The 21056-nt window shown below is 46.3% G+C and overlaps 1 protein-coding gene across 1 annotated transcript in view; it reads right to left on the bottom strand.

Annotated features, from left to right (window-relative positions):
- The window catches only part of PNPLA2 (patatin like domain 2, triacylglycerol lipase), a 29098-nt gene extending 11797 nt beyond the window's left edge, over positions 1-17301 (bottom strand). The window contains exons 1-3 of the mRNA XM_079307746.1: positions 16884-17301; positions 1287-1519; positions 1035-1100 (exon numbers count right to left, since the gene is read on the bottom strand). Coding sequence (XP_079163872.1) covers positions 1035-1100; positions 1287-1519; positions 16884-17070 — 486 coding nt within the window. The 5' untranslated portion in view covers positions 17071-17301. The remainder of the gene's footprint in view (positions 1-1034; positions 1101-1286; positions 1520-16883) is intronic.
- Positions 17302-21056: the final 3755 nt, after the last annotated feature.

The following is a 21056-nucleotide window of genomic DNA, read 5'->3' as shown; positions in this document are numbered from 1 at the left end:
TTTTTTCCTGATGCACACTGACCTCAATTAGCCCCAGAGATCTAAGGCAAGAGCCACTGGTATGGTCCCACTAGCTGAGGAGAAAAAGCCCTGCCTGCAGTTGCTGAGCAAATACCAAACCATTATTGATTCTGTCACTTTTCTGAAGGGCTGGATAACACTGAACATCTCCTCCAGGTCATTTCCCTCAACAACATGCTTGCACAAGACAAAAGCAGCCAAGTTGGATATTATGCAGGAGCAAAACTGACCTCACTTTCAGGACACAGGTAGCAATCAGAGCAGATTTGATGCTGTGCTCTGACAGACAAAGGCACTTTGGTGAGATCAGTTAAGGTAAATCAGGGCACATATTTTATAACAGTTCTCCCTTCTCACTTTTGACTGTGCAGTTTGCAAAACCCCTGCCTTTTAACATTAACCTGTGTAGTACAAGGGAGGCCAAGCTCAACCAGGAGACCCTTAAAGCATGACTGCAATATCCAGAAAAGCTGAAGCTCTGCACATTTTCATTTCTAACATGCAAACACAGAGGGATAAATTGCTCTTGGACAGCTTTGAACACAATCTAAAGAAAGCTGTGGTGTGCAGAAGAACATTATTCTCAGAGAAAGGACAGGAAGAACTCCATGGAAAAGAGGGCCAGTATCCACACCACTAGTTAAAGCCCAGCAGAAAGTGTCAGGCACATGGGACAGGGGCTACACTCATGACTTTTATCCTGGGCCCAGCTTCTTTCCACATGCAGGCAGCTGGAGCCTCAGTGATGGAAAGTGTTGTACCATGCAGCCATAAGAACACCCTGCTAATCATAATACATAGCAGTATGGATATGTTAAATCCACTGGTCTTCAGGACATTTACAGTCAGCCACAGGCAGCAGTGGAAAGGAGACCTATCCACTGCTGGGAAGTTGTTTATTTGGGAATTTCTTGTGGCTCTTCAGTTAAATGCTGCCTGCAGGCATGCAATAGTATTGTCAAAACCTTCTTATTAGTATGTAATTTAATGGACTATCTTAGACTCTTACTTACCACTCCACGCAAGGTTGGAGGTATCAACCCACAGTAGACAGGGATAAAGGTGCTGCAGATACAGGCCTGAGGGAGAAAGAGATCCAGAATCTGAGAATCAGATCAAAGCCTACAGAAACTATTACTGTTCTCAGAACACCATGCTGGCATGTGCTGACAATTATACTCCAGTGCTAAGGACACTTGGAGACCAAAGCAAAACAAAACTGCAAGCAGTTCCTGCCCAGCCCAATGTAGTAAGAGTCCATTCACCTGGATCAGTTCCTCCTTGGAATTGAAGTCTGACAGTATCACATTTTCTCCATCAGACACCCGTGTCAGGGAAATACCCAAACGTCCTGCTGCAACCTCATGCCCGTTATCTGGCACCATCTTGGACAGGGACATCCGAATGGTCTTCACCAAGTTGAAAGAGGGGTGCAGTGGGCCCAAGAACCTCTTCCGGGCTTCTTTTGACACCCGAATAATGCTGGCACCAGCCTCACCTGCAACAAGAGAGACAGACCAATGAACCATGAAATGCTACCAGAACTTGTCTTCTTTACAAAACTAGGCACAGAAAAGCCTCATTCCCAGCTTTCCCAGAGGTTTCTCCCCTGGCTAATACACAACTCAAACCAAGAGATTATTTACAGGGGGTGTTGTAGAAGTCATGGAAATTTGCTGTCTTGGCCCTCACACACCCTCATCACAAAGAGCTACCCTTCTCTTACTTATGTTTTATGAATTCAAGGAAAATCATGCACATCTGACTAAGGCCTCACTTTTTTCTTTTTTTTTTTTTTTAATATCCTGTTGCACTGGCCAGTGCAGGGCTGGTGAAAACAAACTAAGAAAACAAGGCTGATAGTTTGACAGTTTTGATCTTATGGATAAATCCACTCCAAAACATATTCCACTACAACTCTTCTAGTAAGCATCTTTTTCCTGACAGGAGAAAGAATTATCAGCCAGTAAGCAAAAGTGCCAGAACAGGAAAGCTGGTGCTTTCCAGCTAAGTGATCCCAACTCTGCTGTGAATGTCAGCCACACCTCAAGTGAGCAAGAGGGACTAACGTTCCATCAGGCCACCAGAGATTTAGTTCCTCCTGTAGAGTCTCTGGTGTCCCAACCCCTCCATATCCAATTCCACAGCACTAAACTAGGCCCTGGATGGCAAGCAGGACTTGTGAAGGAATGCTTTCTTTACCCTTTCACAGTGACCCAGCTGGATTTGAGGAGACATCCCAGCTGCACAAAAAGGAAGGTATCTGCTAAGCCCATTATCTCAGTCACTAGGAGCTCCATCTGGCAAGCACATCAGAGCTCTCCAGTAGGAAAAAAGGGATGGGTAGAAACAAAAATACAAAACTACAGCATCCAGCATGTTGCACTCAATGACTGCTGCTTCCACATACATCCAGCCATGGTGGGATAGAACAGTTCCTCTAAGTACCAGCTAATCACTGCATTCCAAGGAGTACCAGAAATATACATGCAATAAGACTGTGAGGGGAAGAATTAGAGAGCCAGGAAAAAAGAAACATGCTCATACAAATGAAAACTCCTCTCCAACCAAACTGGAGATCATTTTCTGGAAAAGGATGAAAGGCTACCAGTTCAAACCAACTGGAAGTCCCCTCATTTCACTCTCCCACTCAATTTTTTAACTGCACAAACAAGGCAGCAGAATGAAAGAACTTAAGTTAGACCTAGGTTAATAAATACAATGGAGATAAGAGCAACAACCCTCAATGCTATGTTGACATCCCAATCTTTTGCAATACACGTGTGCCAGCAACATGTTTTCCATCAAAGCAGCCTGGAAACGTGATTCTGGGCTTAGGAAACCCACCAACACCAGTAGCTCAAGCATGCAGAGAGCTGGACCCTTGACCATGATCAGAGACTCTGAGGTCAGGATTTTAGGCACTGTGAGGTAGCAACTTAGCAGAAAAGCCAAAGTTCCCCCTCTGAAGCAATTTTTAGCCCTGTAATCCCAGTCTTCTGTCCTAGAGCAATGTTTAGCAGTCTAATTCTGATCTTACTTACTCAATTAGCAGTAAGCCATTGAGCCCAGCCTGTTCTAGATAGTAGCCACATGGTTCAACATCCTTCCCAACATGAAAGAAGTCAGCCCCACAGAAATACACTTTATAATCACTGAGACATTAGCACTCAAAACTTACCCTAAGACACCTTCATGTCTGTTAAGGGGAGGAAAGACACACAAACTGTGATTGAGCAAAAAACTGAAGGAAGCCCAGCCCAGTACCTTGGTCACAAGACCCCATAAAAGAAAATCCTCTGCACTGAGTGCCTTGCAGGGAATTGTTGGCTTGGTTGAAACCCCCAGTGGGAGGGTGGGTGTTGAGGATGCAGCTGAGGGGAGACCCCTGTGTGCAACAGCCGTGCTGGGGACAGTGTGGGTTATCCAAGAGATGGTGCTTAGGGAATGATGCTTTCAGGCTGGGCATCTCAGTGTGCAGAAAGACATGACAGCAGTACTGAAAACAACTGTAACTAAATGGAGCTTATGACTGTTTGAACAAAAAAGTGAACTGGAAGGGGTTTGGGGTTTTTTAAGAAAAACAGGAGAGCTAAGTCCTGACTATGTTAGGCAACTGCATTTGAGGGGATCCCCAAGTTGCAGTTGCCTGCTCTTCAGTGTTTCATACCCAAGAGGGCAAAGTGAGATTACTGCTAATTAGCAAGTTCATTCTTTGAATACTTTCTTGGTGTTTTCTGGTTTGGATTCCTTTTATACACGTGTGCATACAGGCCAACCCACAGGAGATTTGAGGCACTTCTGTTTAAAGGCATCTGTGATTCTGTTGGACTGGCTGAACCACGTGCACTGAAGCTTCTGTGGGAAGGCATGGGCACAGGGTGACCTGCAGTACCACCAACTTTCTGGGAAATAAGGGCAGCTAAGGGGTCAGCCAAAAAAGCCAGGTTTATGTAGCAAGATCCATGATAGATGGCAAGTACTCTTGGAAATACATCTCAGAGGAGAGAAAAGAAGTGACAGTGTCTTAATCCTGTTACTACCAGAAGTGCTATTCCAGGAAAACCAGCTCAAATTCTGCTTACAGTCTCTCAGAGGGAGCAGCTGAATTAGAGGCAGTCAAGAGAGACAACTCCTACAGGGGTCAGCCAATAGCTCTCAATTATTTCTAGGACTAGTCCAGTGCCAAATGCAGCCCTTAGAAAAGCTTATCTTTTTTTTTTTTTTTTTTTTTTAATGGATCTAGTGATTCAGGACACAGAGTCATGTGAAAAAGCTGAACTAAATTTATATTTCCTTACTGAGGAACATACCACAGGGCAGAGGCTATCCCTAATAGCAGTGTTTGCTATGAAAACATTTCATTCCTCTCACACCAACCAATTAATTCAACACCTTTCCCTACACAGATTTATCAATATTCCAAGCCAATATTCCTCAAAAATGTTGCACTGATATATGCAAAATATTTCATTTTCATTAGAAAAATCCACATTCCCCTTTACCCCCACCCCCATCACTGCCTTACTGGGTGTTGTTACACATAAACCCAAGTACTGCAGGGCTATTGTCTTTATCTAAATTTCAGCTGCGATGACGCAAAGGAGCATCACACAGCTGTGTCCTGAAACACCCCAACTTGTCCCTTGCCAGAAAAGGGGGGGGCAGCTGTTCTCCCCCTGCTGATTTGTCATCTGCTACAAGGGGCAAGATAGTGGCCCCCATGGGAAACGCCTGAAGGCAGCTACTAGCTCACATTTCATTTTTAAGCTGTATCAATCCAGCTTCACATGAGCTTATTGACATAAGGTTAGATTGTTCCCTTTAACAACTAACTTCCACCTCTATCAGTCATGCCCAGCTCCAAAATAACCCAGTAAGTCATGCTGTACTGCTTGGCATCCCTAAACTCTAACCTGAAAAGCATTCAAGCAGCACGTGCTATTTATAACTGTAAACAAACAACCCAGCAGAGCAGCCTGCTGTTACTCTGCCTCTGGAACTGCAGAGCTAAAGATGGATCACCTAAAACTGATGTTAGCCAGGCACTTGGGAAGACCCTTAGCTGCTGCTAAGGGCGCTGGGATGAAACAGAAAGGCTACTCCAAACCTGTGTAGTGCACAAGGGCCATCACAAAGCTTGAACACTGCACAACACAAGGGGTGCCAAGTGGAGAAGGAGGGGTGTCCTCAGACCCATATCTGCAGCAGCAAAGCTTTGGCACCAAGGGCGCCGTGAAGGGCTCCTGTTAAACCACATGTTAGACCATATTGGTATCCATTTGCCAGCCAGTAAAATGACAGATGACCCCTGAAGTATTTCAAATGGAAAAAAGCACCTAAGACACAGACAAAAATAGGAGCAAGCTAAACAGGGGGAAGGGCATTCTGAATATTCAACCCTGCAGCTCACCCATGACACTGCAGGTCCCTTTGGGAGACCTCTGTGTCAGCATAAAGATCATCCTCTGTGCCAGGGACATTCCCTCTCCCTGCCTAGTGCAATAGTAAACAGGATACAGACTTCAAGGAACAGTTCTCCAACAGGGAGGGAGTGCAGAGGACAGCAGAGAGCTGGTGGATGCAGGGACAGCACTCTCTGTCCCTGCAGGCAGGAGGTACAGAGAGGTCACACCCCAGGCTGCAGATGCCATAACTTGCCTGGACTAGTGGGGCAGGCAGGAAACTGCAGATCCTCACTAAACCTACTTCTCATTCAACACCAACAAATGGACTCCTTCCTACACATCAGCAACGCTCCTCCCTCCTCATTCCCATTACCCAGTTAAGGTTCCAGACTGGGCCAGCACACCAAGAGCTTTGAAAGGAAGCCGACTAGCAGGAGGAAACACAGGTACTTTTAGCATTCTCCCCCAGGACTTTGACAGCCCTATGCCTTGTTACTTTGGGATCACATGATCAAGCTATTTTGACTGCAATATTTTGAGGACAGGACTCCTGCCAGCCCTGTGTACTATAACCAAGGACCTCATTCCAGAACTCCTTAAGTTCTGCTCAGCTCTCTGTTCCAGGGAGGTTTATGTGATATTCAGCACAGATGTCCCTTTTAAGAGTCCCCAGCTAAAATCTTCACACTTGGCTTTCAATGCAGCTGGTTGCTGAACACTGCTGGAATTGTCATTATCTCACAATAGATCCCAGTCGGGGTATGATTTTAGCATAAGTCAAAAGGGATGTATTAGTATGATCTTCCCCAACACTAATTTATCTTGGTTGCCCATCTCTTGCCATTTCAGTTGTTCTGTGCCACATACATGGAAGAGCTAAAAGTCTCTGACAATGAGCAGAGGTTTCAGGAGAGCTGCTCCCTGTTCTTCCAGAGCACAAATCCTCAAGCTGCTCCAGCTCAGCATGCACAGCTCCTGCACTCACCTCTTTCCTAGGTACTGAGAGTAAGCAGTGCACATGCTTTCCTGCCTGGCCTCTCCCAGGAGATGGTATAGCCCTAATTATAACACAGTCCTGTCACCAGCCCAAAAGAAACCCACAAAGCTATAAACAAGAGGCACCAAAAGTTTTCAAAGTGACATCTAGAAAATAATTAACGGAGAACTTTATTGGATATTTCCTCATGGGTAGCTTCAATCAAAGTGATGATCATCTTTTTGTTCATCTCAAGCAGCAGTGCACAGTAATGTGCCTGTGACCCAAGGACAACCCCAACTCTTGTGGGCAATGACCTCAGTTTGTGAAAAATCCCACTGCTTGGATAGACTTCTGTTCCACTTTCCATGCTCATGCTGAAGCAACCTGATTTCCCCTTATTGTCCCAAAAGGGCAAAAGCCAGCCAACATTTCAGCCAAGCTAAACAAAGGCCAGCCTGTCCTGAATGGGAACCAGACCCAAGATGTTCTCTGATGATTCATCAGAGAGGCTGAAGAGATGTCAAAGGGGTCCCCAAAGACAAATCCATGCCAGCAGGAAATAAAGAGCAATGTTTTACAACCTGCCTGTAGAAGACATGTTTAGATGATAGGTATACCCTGCTGCTGGTGATAGCTCTTTAATTTCTATCTGAAATCCTGGACAGAGACCTAAAAGCAGTGGCCATGGAAAGAATATCCCTCACTGGCCAGCAGCTGTAAAACTGCCACTATTTGACACAAACAAAAACCACCCATTTTTAAACATTTGAGGCTGAGGGGCAGCAGCTAGCAGTGAAGTCTTCAAAAGCACCAACCCTTTTCACATCTGTGCCCATGTTCCTGCAAGCCAGTTTGATTGAGAAACACCATGTACCAGAACAAGCTGTTCTTCTGGGACTTCCTTAATTTTTGTTGTTCTGATGTATATTTTTTATTTTATTTAAGGTCTTCACTCAATCCTCCTCTCCAACTATTCTGCCATCAGGTAAGAAATTCACTTGGCTCCAGTTAAGAGACACAGGAAGGAAATATTTTATTTTTGGTGATACATGGAAGTAAACACAACTCCCCTTGCAACCACACCCACTCAGTTTGCCGACAGTTCTACTGTTTGACCAGCTGTTCCCCGTGGCAAGATCAGGTGCTCTGTGCAGGGATTTAATCTCAGTTCAACAAACAGTTTTGTAAAGGAGAGTTCTTAGAAAGCCTGGCCACCAGCTGTACATAATGGTGTTTCTCCCCCTTTGCTCAGGAATGAGAGGCACTGACATCCTGCTGGAGCAACTCCTAGGGATCCCTGCTAGACTACAGTCAGCAGCACCTATTCTGACCTTACAGTGAGGCAAGTGCAAGCACCAGGAGACAGAAACAGCTTTTCAAGTACGGCCAGCTCTTGCAGCCAGAGGCAGATGCTAAAAGAAGGGCTCAGCCCACAATACTTTCAGCTTCTTCCTGCTCAGCATTGCTTAAACTAACCACAAACTGTTTAGTCAAAGACACAGTGTGCAGCAGGAAGGCTATGTAAATTCAGATCATTTGCAACTGCTTCAGAATCAGAAGCCTCCCTCTTAACGTGTTCCCAGGATGTCTGCTTTTCTATTTCAACTGGAGAAAAAAAAAAAAAAGCAGTCAGTTATATTACCTGTTTAAACAAAGCCAAACCAAAAGGAGACATTTTTCCTATTTGAGCCAAAAGATATGGTTAGTGTGCTTTAGATACCAGTTAATAGATGAACCAGAACTATTGCCACATACCAGCTATGAGGAACACAAGAGGAAGATCTGCTACTAATTTGCCAGGGTTTTTACCTCTTGCACAGAGCAGCTCACGAGGCAGCCCCCAGTGACTGCCACATGCTCATCCATCAGCTGGCACCTGCAGGGTAGGACCCTCATGCAAGCCCAAGTGCAGATGCATCACTTGTACCTCACCTTAAGACCTAGTGTTCTGCTTTGTACAGAAGCAAACAGGGAGAGCAGGCATAGAAACTCAAGAGCTTAATGATGTCTCTAGCTACATTTTTGCACTGGACTTAATGAAGTGTTGGCACACCAAAGCCTTACTAGAACTGCTGTTCAAGATGAGATTTGCTTTGCTTCTGTGGTCAGGACAGGAGCACTTATTTTTGTAACACAAATCTGAACACAGTGCAGCTGCTGCTGTGAAACAATCAATAAGAAGGGCAGGAGGCAGCTCAGTGCAGGTAGCCAGCCAGGATCACTCTGCACAACCACAACAGCAACACCCACTAGTCTAACCTTTCTCTACTGTGATGCCCTAACATAAGGCTTAATGTTGCATTTCTGTTCATAGCATTAGAGAAATTAAATGATGTAACAGTGCATGAAAAGGAAAAGCTGCTCAGGACACCCAGCAAGCTGAACTGAAAGCCATGTTCCATCTTCATCCATGCATCAATCTCTGTCAATGCTATGGTGCAATTCAGACAACAGGGGATGACAAGAAAAGTGGATTCACAGGGTAGACAAGGTACAGCTCAGATCCCTGCTATTCACTTGGACCAGGTAATACTGAGTTTGAAGCAATTTTTTTTAAAAACAAGTACTCATTCAGAGAAAGCTAGTGGAGGGGAGAAACAAACCAAAACACGTTGTAATGAGAAATTACTTTTCTTCTCTGATCTGCACAGAGGCAGAAGTGCAACCACATCCAAATCTCACTTTATTCACCTGTGTGAAAATGACTAACACAAAGCCTCCAGTCGCTGTTATTCTGAGAGGGAACTAGTGCAGAAAGATCAAGCTTCACCCAAGTGCACAATGTTGCACACACAGTTCACATTCACTTCTCAGGGTCAGTTTCCAGGATAGCATCACACACATACCACTAAAGAAAATGGAACTGTTTCCACTTCACAGGGGAGCATTACTAGAAGAAAAATGTTTTAGAAAGAAATCAGGGCAGGAGAGTAGATAGCTTTGCCAGGCACCACAGATCCACAGAGCAAAAAGCTGGGGTTAGCAGTCATCATTTCTACTTCCAGTCTGAAGAAACAGCTGTCACTCCTGCACCTTTCAGTTTTATCACATACCAGCCATTACCCTCAATTGGCTCACCAACATCAGAACAAAGCCCACACACAGCTTTTGGTGGCTATCAGCCTAAACCCTGCAAAAAGCTTTCCTGTGTGCTTCCAGGTGGCAATTGCTTCATGTTCAGAGATGATACCAGAGACATGGCTGGCTCTGTCACACAGCAGCCTGCCTTTCTCCCTGTCCTTTCCATTGCACACTTGTATGACTGCTAAAATCCTGACATAGATGAGAGGAACAGCCCTGACAGCCTCCACTGGCTCTCAGCCTGCATCATGCCCAGCTCTCATGCTCACAAGGCTCACCAACTGCTCCAATCCATGCCAAGCCCCTCCCTGTGCACCAGTGAGTGCACTGCCTGCTGGGTCTGCTTTGCCCTCCCTTCTCAGGCACGTCAAGTGTCACCTTACAGCCCAAACTCTTCCCCACCAGCCCTGGCATAAGCAGGGCAGACTCCAGCAAGGAAATGAGAATTAAAAGCTTAGTTTTCAAAGCAGTCCTCTGGATCACAAGGTTAGGCTGCATACCTTGGGAACCACAGCAAGGAAATCTAGGAACTGCTGCTACCTTTCTTCCAAAGACATCAGCAGTGGACCCCAAGCCAAAACATGACTGGGTTCTGAAAACAGCTGTGTGAGAAGGACAGGTGCTGCTCACAAGAGGGTTGCACAGACCCCTGCAGGGAAAAGCCTCTGCTCAACCCTTCCTGCAGGGCTGAGCAGACAAACAAGAACAGCAAGACATGCTCAGATGAACATTTGACACATGAACTTTTCTGTGTGCAAAAATAGGGCTAGTAGTTAAATGCTTCCCTTAAGGAGTATTTTACCAATCCTGCTACACAAGAACACTATAGGATAAATAAATCAATGTAAGCCTGTGTGCTGATAGCCCACTCTGAAACAGGACTCCAAGTTTTTCCATGCATAGCATTACTAAGGCAGCCTCCATAATACACTGGATTTATTTTTTTTCCAGGCCCAGCACTGAATCAGCAGCATTCAATGCAACCAGCAAGACTGGCCCTTGTAATTAACATATGTAAAGGGATTCCTGATTCATTTACACCCTCAGCTGTCACCTACTCCAGGATGCTAAACAAGATAATCCACAGGAGTGGCAAGTTCAGAGATTGCCAGAACCTCCAACACAACAATGGTATTCAATCTTTTAAATCTTAAGCCTAAAAAAGGCCTCCAAAACCAACATCCATCCAAACAAACTTCAGTGTATGAAGAGAATAGTTCATCCTCAGGAGAAAGCAGGCACAGCACACCTAAAAGCCTGGGAAACCATGGCAGAAGACATTCCATGAAGCTTGCAGATTCCAAAGGTCTTGTCAGGCAGAAGTCATCACTGGGGATTAGGATTTCATCTGCACCAGAAAGCATGACCAGTTCAGTTCTGGGAGAGTGTCAGAGGGCAGCAAAAAGCCCTGGGTTCTAACAAAGCTACCAGCTCCCACACCTGATATAACACACTGCACAGCAGAGTAGCACAACCCCAGGGACAGGATCAGGCCTGGACAGGCAGCTCTTGTATCACAGCTGACAAAACTCTCCCTCCATTCTTCTAGCCTTTGTAGCTACAAATGGCAGGGATATAATCTCCAGAAAATTTTTTACACTCCCAGGCTCACCAATTCCCTCTCTCCTATGTGCTTCTTGGAAGGGATTTTCCACTGCCTCAGACTTTACCACTTCAAGGACACATTCTGCCTCTTCCCAGGGACATGGACTTATTTAGAAGCTTCCACATGGAATCATTTCCTCTACCTCTCCTTTTCACTAGCTCTCACTCTACTTACTTGACAAGGCACACAGCCCAAGGTAAATACATATACATAGGTTCTGCTGACTCCCACATAATTGAAGACATATCCTGACTCTCACTTCAAGTCCCAAGAACACTTAGCAGAAAAGAAGAGGACAAGTATTAGAGCTGGGCAACAAAAGTGTAGAAGTGCAGGGAATTCAGTGAAAAAGTGGTGGCTACAAGTCACCCACTCACACTGCTCCCTGGAGCAAGATTTCTGAGGTTTTGCAAAGGCCCTGTAATTAAAAGGCCTGTCCATTCTCATTTCCAGAAAGAAGGAATGCTGACTAATTACCATTTCCAGCCCTTGTATGATCCTCTTCAAATACAGTAGAGACCAAGCACAGAAGAGATGGAAATCCTCTCCAGCCAAGCCAGGGAATATTTCATATGTGCTTCATGGAGAGCACAGAGAGAAACATGGAGAAACCCAGAGTGAGCAGGAGCCCAACATCTGAGTACAATCCCAAGCTCACTGCACTGGAAGATAACAGCCTCCCTGACAGGCAACAAGCACCACCAGCTACTGGACATGCAGGCAGAGCTGCTGTAACCATTGCAGCAGCAGGAGTTTGGAATTGAACAACACAGCAAGAAATTTTAGGAAGGCTTTTTGATTTATCAGGACTAAACTTCCAAACACAATCAGTAAGTGAACATAGGACCCCTAAGAACATACAACAGCTTCTCCTATTTTACAGGAAGGCCTTACAGTTGCTTTGAAGAGTTTGGGGAGCTAAGAGCCAGAGAGGAGGGGAACAGCTCAGACATGGTGCAAGTTCAAGAGATGTGCTGAGCCTATGGGTCAGAAGAATGATCAAAGACCTCTTGTGCTGTTTCCAGTGACACTGCACAGGTGCTGCCATGGCTGACAGCAAGGCTGTGCACCGAACTGCTCTGCACACCTGCTCTCTATGTGGGGTGCCAGAAGAATAAACACATGCCTTGCTAGGACTGCTTTTTGCTAGAAGTGGCTCCTTGGCTTCCCTTGCACCCTCCAATGAGATGCCTGCAAGAGCACCTTTCCTTACAGGAGCTTTCTTATTAGAGCCAGGCAGACAGCAGGAACAAGCTCCTTTCCTCCCATCAAAAGGTATAGCAGGGTGCTCTGGCTGCCAGCTTACTCCTCCAGACACCTGATCCCACAGCCCTGTGACTGCTGAGGGCTCTGATCCAGGCTCAGCAGCTTGTTGGCCAAGCCAGCAAACATTTCCGACAACGTCAGCACAGAACACCTCCCCTCCACCTCTATTTCCACACAGAAAAAACCTTTACCACTTCCAAGAAACACCAGAAGGTTCTCCATGAATTATATCCATATCTCCATGTATGTACACAAAGGTGTCTCTCCCTCCTGGGTTGGGGCTATTGACCAACAACTTTTTCTCCAAGAAGGGCCTCTGCAGGATGAGTGCCTATCTCCTGTGTAAGGAGGGACCTGACTACTGAGACACCACAGATGCTACAAAACTTTCCTTTGTGTCCCTGTGGAGATGCACAGCTCTCTTCACACAGCCACAGAAGACAGCATCACATATACTTCCCCTAGGAGAAGCATCCTGATTCATGCTTTGGCCAGCATAAACTGGCATTGCTCTGAGGATTCCATAAGCTGCTTTATTTCCCTCTGTCAATCTGGGATTTGGTGCTATGATTATACAAACACAGAGAAAGTAAATCTCCAGAAGCAGTTCTTAAGCCTTTGCATGCACATAATCAAATTGCAGAAGCACAACATTTAAGATGCTGATATTGGTAAATATTTCAGTTTCAAAAGGTTTTGTTCATTGGGCTTTTTTTTTTTTTTTTTTTGCTCCTGCTATCCAATAGAAAATGTCTCTACAGTTCAGCAGCACATTTCCTGGTTGTCACATGGTGACAGCTGACAAGCAAACCCAATATGAAATAACTGATATTTCATCTCATGTCAAGCCTGAGACAGAGTCCTGGTTAAGATAGCAATTTAAAATAATTAAATAATAAAATGCTGTAAACAACCCAGGAAGGGCTCTCCAAAGAGCATCCCAAACAATGCTTCTCAATCTAGCAGACATACAGCCTCCTTTCTGTATTCTTAGTACTAAAAGCATCTCCTCAGCTTGCTTTTTCATTTTCTGTCAACCTTATCATACTGTAGGAGAACAGCTAACTTCCACGGATGGGGTTTGATAGCCAGCTTTGCATTTGACAGCAGAACTTACCCCTTCCTCCCAAAACAGAAGCAATTCAGCAGTTCCCACCCACTCACAGATAGGGCTGTCTAGGACAACATTCACATGCCACGCAGACAACTGGGATGCTGTTGGTTAACTGTGAGTCAGAGGGACCTTAGTACCAGCTCAAAGACAGCTTTTCAGTGATTTCAGCTTCACATCTCATCACTTACTCAGGCTGCTATGTTCCCAAAGCAGGCACAACAAAGTGAGATGATTCCAGACCTTACCAAAAATACATTCCCCACTCAGTATTAGGGATAAAAGAATCCTACAGTAGCTGCACTTTATCATTCCTCATGACTGAAAAAGAATGGTCTCACCATGTTGCATAAGACAGTTTTTCTCATGCAGGCCAGTGATTTTCAGATTAACACAAACAGGTAAATTCCTCAAACTTCACACCTAGAATTTGTGAAAAGCTGCAGGATTTGAGGAGACTGCAATGCCAGCATGAAAACTTTTCACTTGCTTGGCATATAAAGGTGCATTTCCTGGCATGCTGGACTCCAAGAGCCCCAAGAGACAGTACAGACATGACAGAGACTGTTTTCCAGAACACCCTTGGGGCAAAAAGCTGCTCATGCCACAACACTGCACTATGCACAATCAAGTAACTTGTAAACACAGGAGACTGCCCAATGCACCTTGATAGCCATACAGATTATTCCAGTGGAAAAACTGCACTGTTTTTCCTGCCAGCAAACAGAAGAACCTCAAAACTGGAGAGAGAGCACTTCAGATGCAGGGCAACATCACTGTTGTAACCTTGAACAATAAATCCAAGATCCCTACAACTTAATGGTAAAGTGCTTAACTAGAGTTAGGCAAGGTCATATCAGACTGCAAATACCTCCTGATCTCTTATATAAATGTAAGGTGCCCTGCCTAAGTAATATGCACACCCAATGTTGTTTTCTTTGGTATTCTCAAACATGCCTTTGAAGCCCACACTGTGCTCTAAAGGCTGCAGATCACTTGGTCAGGGCTTTCAGTTCAGTGCCAGTCCATAGCAAAGCCTTCCAGTCCTACACAAATTATGACAGTGACTAGCAGAGAAGGCAGAATGAGCTCACAGGCAAGCTGAAGAGATGCAAAGGTTAGAGAGAAAAAGCTGGAAAAGAAACCACAAAGTGGGATCTTAGTCTCTGAAGTCAAGGAAGATTTCTGCTCTCTCTGATCAAGGTCTCAAAAGATTGGACTCAAAGAAAAACCCACAAGAGGTTTTTCCACTCCTCCCCAGCAAGTATTTGTCTCTGCACAGTGGAATCTTCTTGCATTCACGGGAAGGAGGACACTATCTACACACAGTCAAATTAGCAAGGCTTCTGCAAAATTCCATTTGTCATTCATCAAGAGACACTATTTAGCATTCCAATTTCATGGACAGGGCCACAGACAGTGCAGGGTAGCAGCTGCCATAAGATTCAAAGCCCACAGGCTACCACTTGCTCTCAGCAGCACAGCAAACACAGGTGCTTGGGACCCTGCAAGAGCCTGTATGAGAATGAACTGCTCTCCTAGTTCAGGCTTCTGCCCTGTCCTCCTTTACCCATATGATTTCATTCCAACCTCTGGACCTCTGCCTGGAAGCTGCACTGTCAGGAGGGTTTATGACACGGACAAGGTACGGCGATACCACGCACTCCGTTTGCTTTTACTTTCAGAAGTCAACTCTGTTGCCTTACAGTTGCTCTCTACCCAAGATACATGTCAGTCACACAGGTGAGTCAGAAGAAAACAATTCCAGAGAAGTCGAACACAAGACAGAACTGGAACACTCAAGACCCAAGCCTAGGTTAGCTTTGAAGAGCATGGTTTGCCCTCCTTCAGGAGGAAGGTTAACACTCTGCAGAAGGTGACCCCTAACCCAGTCCTCTTAATAATGCCTCCCACTGTACCTCACAGGGAGCGGTGAAACCTATTCTGATTCACAGAAACGTCTCTACCAGGCTGGATGCCTCCCTCAGGGCAATGCCTGGCACACCATGGATGCTCTGGACATATAAATAGCAAGGACAAAGTAGATATAATAACGGGATTGCTCAGCCTTCAGGATGGCATCTGAGTAAGGCAAACGATTTGGGGACTACCATCAGCCTGTCTCACACTTGTGCCACACCTTCCAGTGGCAGAGGGTTCCAGTTAGGGAACTAATTGGGGAGTCACCTCTTCAACAGAAGCAACAGCAATCAAACGATTAAATCCCTGGCAGCTACCTGCAAATGGATCCCTATACAAAAAGGGATTAGGGATTTTTATCCCTTGTCCACAGTAAAAGTTGGCACCAGGGCACCACTACAGCCTCTGAGATCTCAGACTGGGGTCTGAACAGCTTTTAACAGCTCCAGAAGCTACATCTGCACTTCACTGGGCATTTCTGTAAACAAAATGCTTAGGAAGGGAAGCTTCAAACTTAACTACACAGAAAATGCTAACTTTTGCTGCACCAGGGCTACATCTCAAAAAGGAGTGCTGTGGGGAAATACCTGTCAAGGTGAAAGAACTTTAAGCAGTAAACGGCTCTGGCTGCCCTTGGCTCTTGGAGAGGCTCATAATTCTCTGAGACTAAACAGAATACCTGATTATCTCACATCAAAATTCCCCTTTCGAGCTTAAGAAACTTTTCTGCATTTGTTATTTGTAACATAAAAGCTTCCGAATACAGACCCCTAACACGTGTTTATTGACTTCCTCCCATATGCAAAACGACAAAAAAGCCAGGAGGCACCACAGACTGTTTTCTTCAGCTGATCCCTAGGCATAGGGACATACTACATGATGTGCTTGCTTCAGAGATAACTTTTTAAAGCTATTCCTAAACTTGAAAGCAGAGATAAAAATCTAGCTAAACGGAAGCTCTTGCGCAGGGCAAGAGAACTCTTCAGTACCCAAGACTCCAAGGAATAATTTTTCTCCAGAAATAAATATGCAGATTGAAGGCTGTGCTACTCCGAGATGCTGCCCAGCTCCCATCCGCACACACAAGCTCGGTGTCTCCATCTCCAGCCGCTTCACCTCCATCACAGCCACCAAGAGCCGGTGCCCACACGGCCTCTTCTCCTCCCCAGAGCAGACCCACACCCAAGCAAGGTAAACCCGCACACCGAGCCCAGCAAGTCCCCATTATGTGTGTCCGGGTGTCAGAACCAGGACCCCCGGCTGACCCCTGATGGTTCAGGGCCCCCCTGACCTCAGCCACCCGTCAGGGACCGGGCGGAGGGAAAAGGCCTTAAAAACAACGCGCCGCTCGCACTTCGGCAGGAGGAGGGCGCAGCGCTATTTACATGCACTTATGCATATACACCCACACCCCCTCGCTGTTGCTCCAATTAACAAATTAGCAGTAACGAAGGAACAGGCGAAGCAGCGCCGAGCCCGGCCCGCGCTTACCGAGGCAGGCGCCGCTGACGAGGGCGGTGGCGGTGAGCGCCCCGGCCGAGGCGCCGTACACCTTCTTGGCGTTGGCCACCAGGAACGGGGCATGTTCCTGCAGGCAGCTGGCCACGCCGATGTGGTAGACCCCCAGGAAGCCGCAGCCGGCGAAGGAGATATTCCAGGTGGAGTCCGGCGGGAACATGGCCTCCGCGCCCCGCTGGAGGCGGAGGGTGCTGGGGGGAAGCAGCAGCGGCCGCGGCGGAGAGCTGAAGCCGCGGGTCTGTTCTCTCACCGCCTCGGGACGGGCGGCACAGCCGGGCAGCGCTGCTGCCGAGCAAAGCTTCCGAGAACACGGCAGGGCTTGCCGCTGGGAGAGCCGTGCCGGCCGCCAAACTTATATGCGGCGGCCCGGCCCTCGGGCCCGCCCCCGGCATGGCCGCCGCCCCTCGGCAGCCGCGGCGCGGCGGGAGCGCCCGGCCCCGCCTGCCAACCCTTCCTCCGGTGAACCCCGCTCCTCCCGGGCAGCGCGGCTGCCCTGCAGCGGCATGGCCCAGCCAGTTCTCGGAGGAGACTGCCCGCAGCACCCCGCAGCTCGCCCTGCCCCCGGCAGCAGCCTGTGCTTCCCTCACGGAACATCCCGATTCTCGGAGTCCGCTCCTTGGGGTTGCCTTTGTTCTTCAGGGATCGGGCAAGAAACGGGAGAGAACGGGAAAGCTCTCCCCTTTCCCAAAACGGAGTCAGAAGGAGGCAGGTCGTGTGACAGCAACAGGGAAAGAACTGGGAAAAAGGCAATCCCCCTGCCCCTTCCCAAACAGCTTTCTCTGCCTCTTAACTCATAGAATCGTTGGAAGGGACCCACAAGAATCATCAAGTCCAGCTCCTGGACCTGCACAGGACATCCACAAGAGTCACACCATGTGCCCAAGAGTATTGTCCAAACACTTTTTGAACTCTTGTTAAGGCTTGTGTTATGACCACTTCCCTGGGAAACCTGTTCCACTCCTCAACCACCCGCTGGGGGAAGAACTTTTTTCTAACATCCAGGCTAAACCTGCACAGACACAGTTTCAGGCCATTCCCTCAAGTCCTGCCACTGGTCACCAGAGAGAAGAAACCAGTGTCTGCCCCTTCCCTTCACAAGGAAGTTGTAGACTGTTGTATACTAATCACAAAACACACATAGTTGGATACCTTTGCTAACCTTTTCTCAATATTTTTTCTCCACATGCCTCTAAGCTCACCAAAATGCTTATATTTAGTCAGGGCAACTGTGATTTTCAGCAGTACTTCTGCATAAGGTCACCACAGAGCATCACTAGGTGAGAGGCCAGTGATAGTAGATCATCAAAATAGATTTCTGAAGCTGTAAAGATCCCCATAAACAATGCAGACTACCTTCATCCAAGTCATTAGGTAAGTATGAAAGTTCACAGATATATCAAAACGATCAGCAAGAGAAAGAGCTGCTCTACTCAAAGCTAGGAAGCAAGATCAGCAGGAGGGAGGTTTGGGGGATACAAAATAAAAAGCATAAAATTTTAATGGAGCAACATAGGGCAAAAAGCACTTTCTGTCAAAGCTTAAAAAACTGCTTAGAGCAATTTGAATTAGTTTTCTTATAACTGGTCAGAAGTTTCTCACTTGCGATAGTGTTATACCTGTCCTTAACAGCTCTTTCACCTTTTATGCTAATGGAGGTCATCCAAGTAGCCCCTCTTCCTGTTCCTTCCACTCCAAACATCCTTTCAAATTATATGAGGGAGGCTAATACCCTCCCTAAGGAGTGGCCATCCTGGTTGCAAGAACAGCAGTTTAATGCCTCACAGTCAGGTGATGGAAGCAACTAAATTCAGCAGGTCATCCTAGCATAAGTCCAATATTTAAGCTCAAGTTAGACATCATACTCCAATCACTACAGACAGAGCACTTTTTCATTATGTGTTTGCACTTTGCTGTCATCAGACAGGTAGGAGTACAGCTTCATCTTTCCTTCAGGTCCTGCCCCCAAGCCCACCACCTCACCTAGCTGCCACACTGCCCTTTATACTTATTAATATCCTGGAGCACGTAAAGAATTCACCCTGCCTACATTAATCCTCTCTTTATACCCACCCTTCTCTCCCTTCCTCTCATACCTCTAGTTGCTTTTGTAATTTACTTCCTCCCTTGCATTTGTTGTGGTTACGTAACCCTTGTCAGCCCTCATCTCCTCCACCTGGAGGGGTGAGCCTGCCTGAGCCTTGACTCTCTTACAGGCCCTTACCACCAAAGCCATCATGGAGCTTCCACCCCCTGCTTCTGATGACTCAGAAAGGTATTTTCATATAGTCAAACCCAAAGAAAATATCCTGTCTCACCTTTTCTGGAACAGGTATTGTTCCACAGAAGAACTGGTCACTGGGCCGTGACTTTAGCAGAAGTCTCTGGCAAAACTGACCACTGAGCCTTGTCTGCAGATACCTCCAAACACTTGTAACTACAAGAACATCTTCATTTTGGAGCCAATGCTGTTCCCTCTTTTTCCAGCATTTTACAAGCCTTAACTTTCTTAGCATGTCTGGAAAACAGAAACAACAATGCTGCGACAATGCTAGAGTTAGTTTCACTTGATTTCCCAAGAGCAATCTCATCCTGAGTTGTTTACATCAGTCTGCCTTGGCCCTCAAGGTTACTTATTTGAGGAGGTTAATGCTGCCCTGTTGAAACAAGTCGATGAAATGAACCATGTGAACACTAATCTCTTGTGGAGTGCTGCCTGGGTACTGGCACTAGCAAGCTGACAAACAACTGTGCTTTCCTCAAAAATAAATTAACCCACAAAACTAATCTCTTTCCCCCCAGTAAAAAAGTGCTGTATTTCTGCTGTTGCTCACAGTGCAGCAGTAAGCCAGATCAGCAAGATTTACAAGGCTTTTCCTGTGTGTCAAACTCCAACTGAAACTCTTCAAATCCACTCATGCTCCTACAAGTTGAGATGCTGTGGAGACAGCTTCACATGCAATCTCTCCTTGTTGTGTTTTTATTTCTTAGCCTAATGAGTGGTGAGCTGTTAGTACCTACAAGATAATAACTTACAAGCAAACAATCTCTGCTTTTTCAGCCAGTTTCTTGTGGTTTTGCTGGCACTTGGGAATTCAAGGGAAGATGAAAGGCAGCCTGTTACTGTGTTGATTCCAGAATGTTACTTTAGTATTGTTGTCCATAGTCAGCCAGAAAGGCACACCAGCCATTAACTCAACCCAAGTGCTTTTACCATCACTGGAAAGCTGGAGTTATATGTCTTTTTCTTACCTCTGATGTTTGTGTACATCGAGTCATTCCATGGCAGACTCTTGGCACTTGCTTCATAGGAACATCTCCTGAGGCAGAGGAGTGGTCCTGCTCTCTCGAGACTGAATTTTTCTTCTAGGAAAAAAAAACCAGCCATCTCTGTCCCTATATAAGTCAAACTTACCGAGTTCAGCAGGCCTGCCTGCATGTAGCAGCTTGCAAAACTGGGCCTTGGTAGTAAGAAAGAAACCAGTTGAGAGTGGCCCCAGGGAGTCATTTGTTACTGCTTTACAGTAGTGTGCAGGACATTCTCCCTGCTTTCCAAGTAGTGGAGATGTCTCCTCCCTCTTCTTGCCCCATGGTGTTTATAAGAAATGATTTTCAGTGAGAGCTGATTTGAGATGGCTTGGCATTTGTCTATCAGTGAGGAAAGCCTCACGTTTCAACGTCAAGCCTATGACTAAATCACTCTCCCCTACTGTCAGTTTGGTAATGATCAGTTACCAGTGTAATCTTCAGGCACAAGACTATCCCTCCCTTTCACTTCAATGCCCTTGAGCCTATCTTTTATGAAGAATTCAGGAAAAAAATCTTCTCTTGGTAAAATTAATTCTTTAAGGGGGAACAGACTAGCCCACAAGCCCAAGTATTAGCAGGCACTACTCTTCTCTGAGAGAATCATGGAATACAAGGCACCCACCTCACTAACACCCTTGCCTTTGGAAATCATTGGTTAAGTCTGAAAGGACAACACTGAGACTTGAAAATTCAGATCAGTGACTCCAGAGCAGAAGCAGGGATCCCATCTCCTTCACAGCTGAAGCTCATAGAATAGTGAACTCCATGCAGAGCACCAGACAATGTGCACTGCAAACAGCGCACATCACTGCTCATGTACAAAGCCATCAGGTGGCAAGT

This window comes from Erithacus rubecula, assembly GCF_903797595.1.
Source record: "Erithacus rubecula genome assembly, chromosome: 6".
NCBI lineage: Eukaryota > Metazoa > Chordata > Aves > Passeriformes > Muscicapidae > Erithacus > Erithacus rubecula.
Note: the sequence above shows the minus strand (reverse complement) of the source record. Positions and strands in the feature narration are given on the sequence as shown.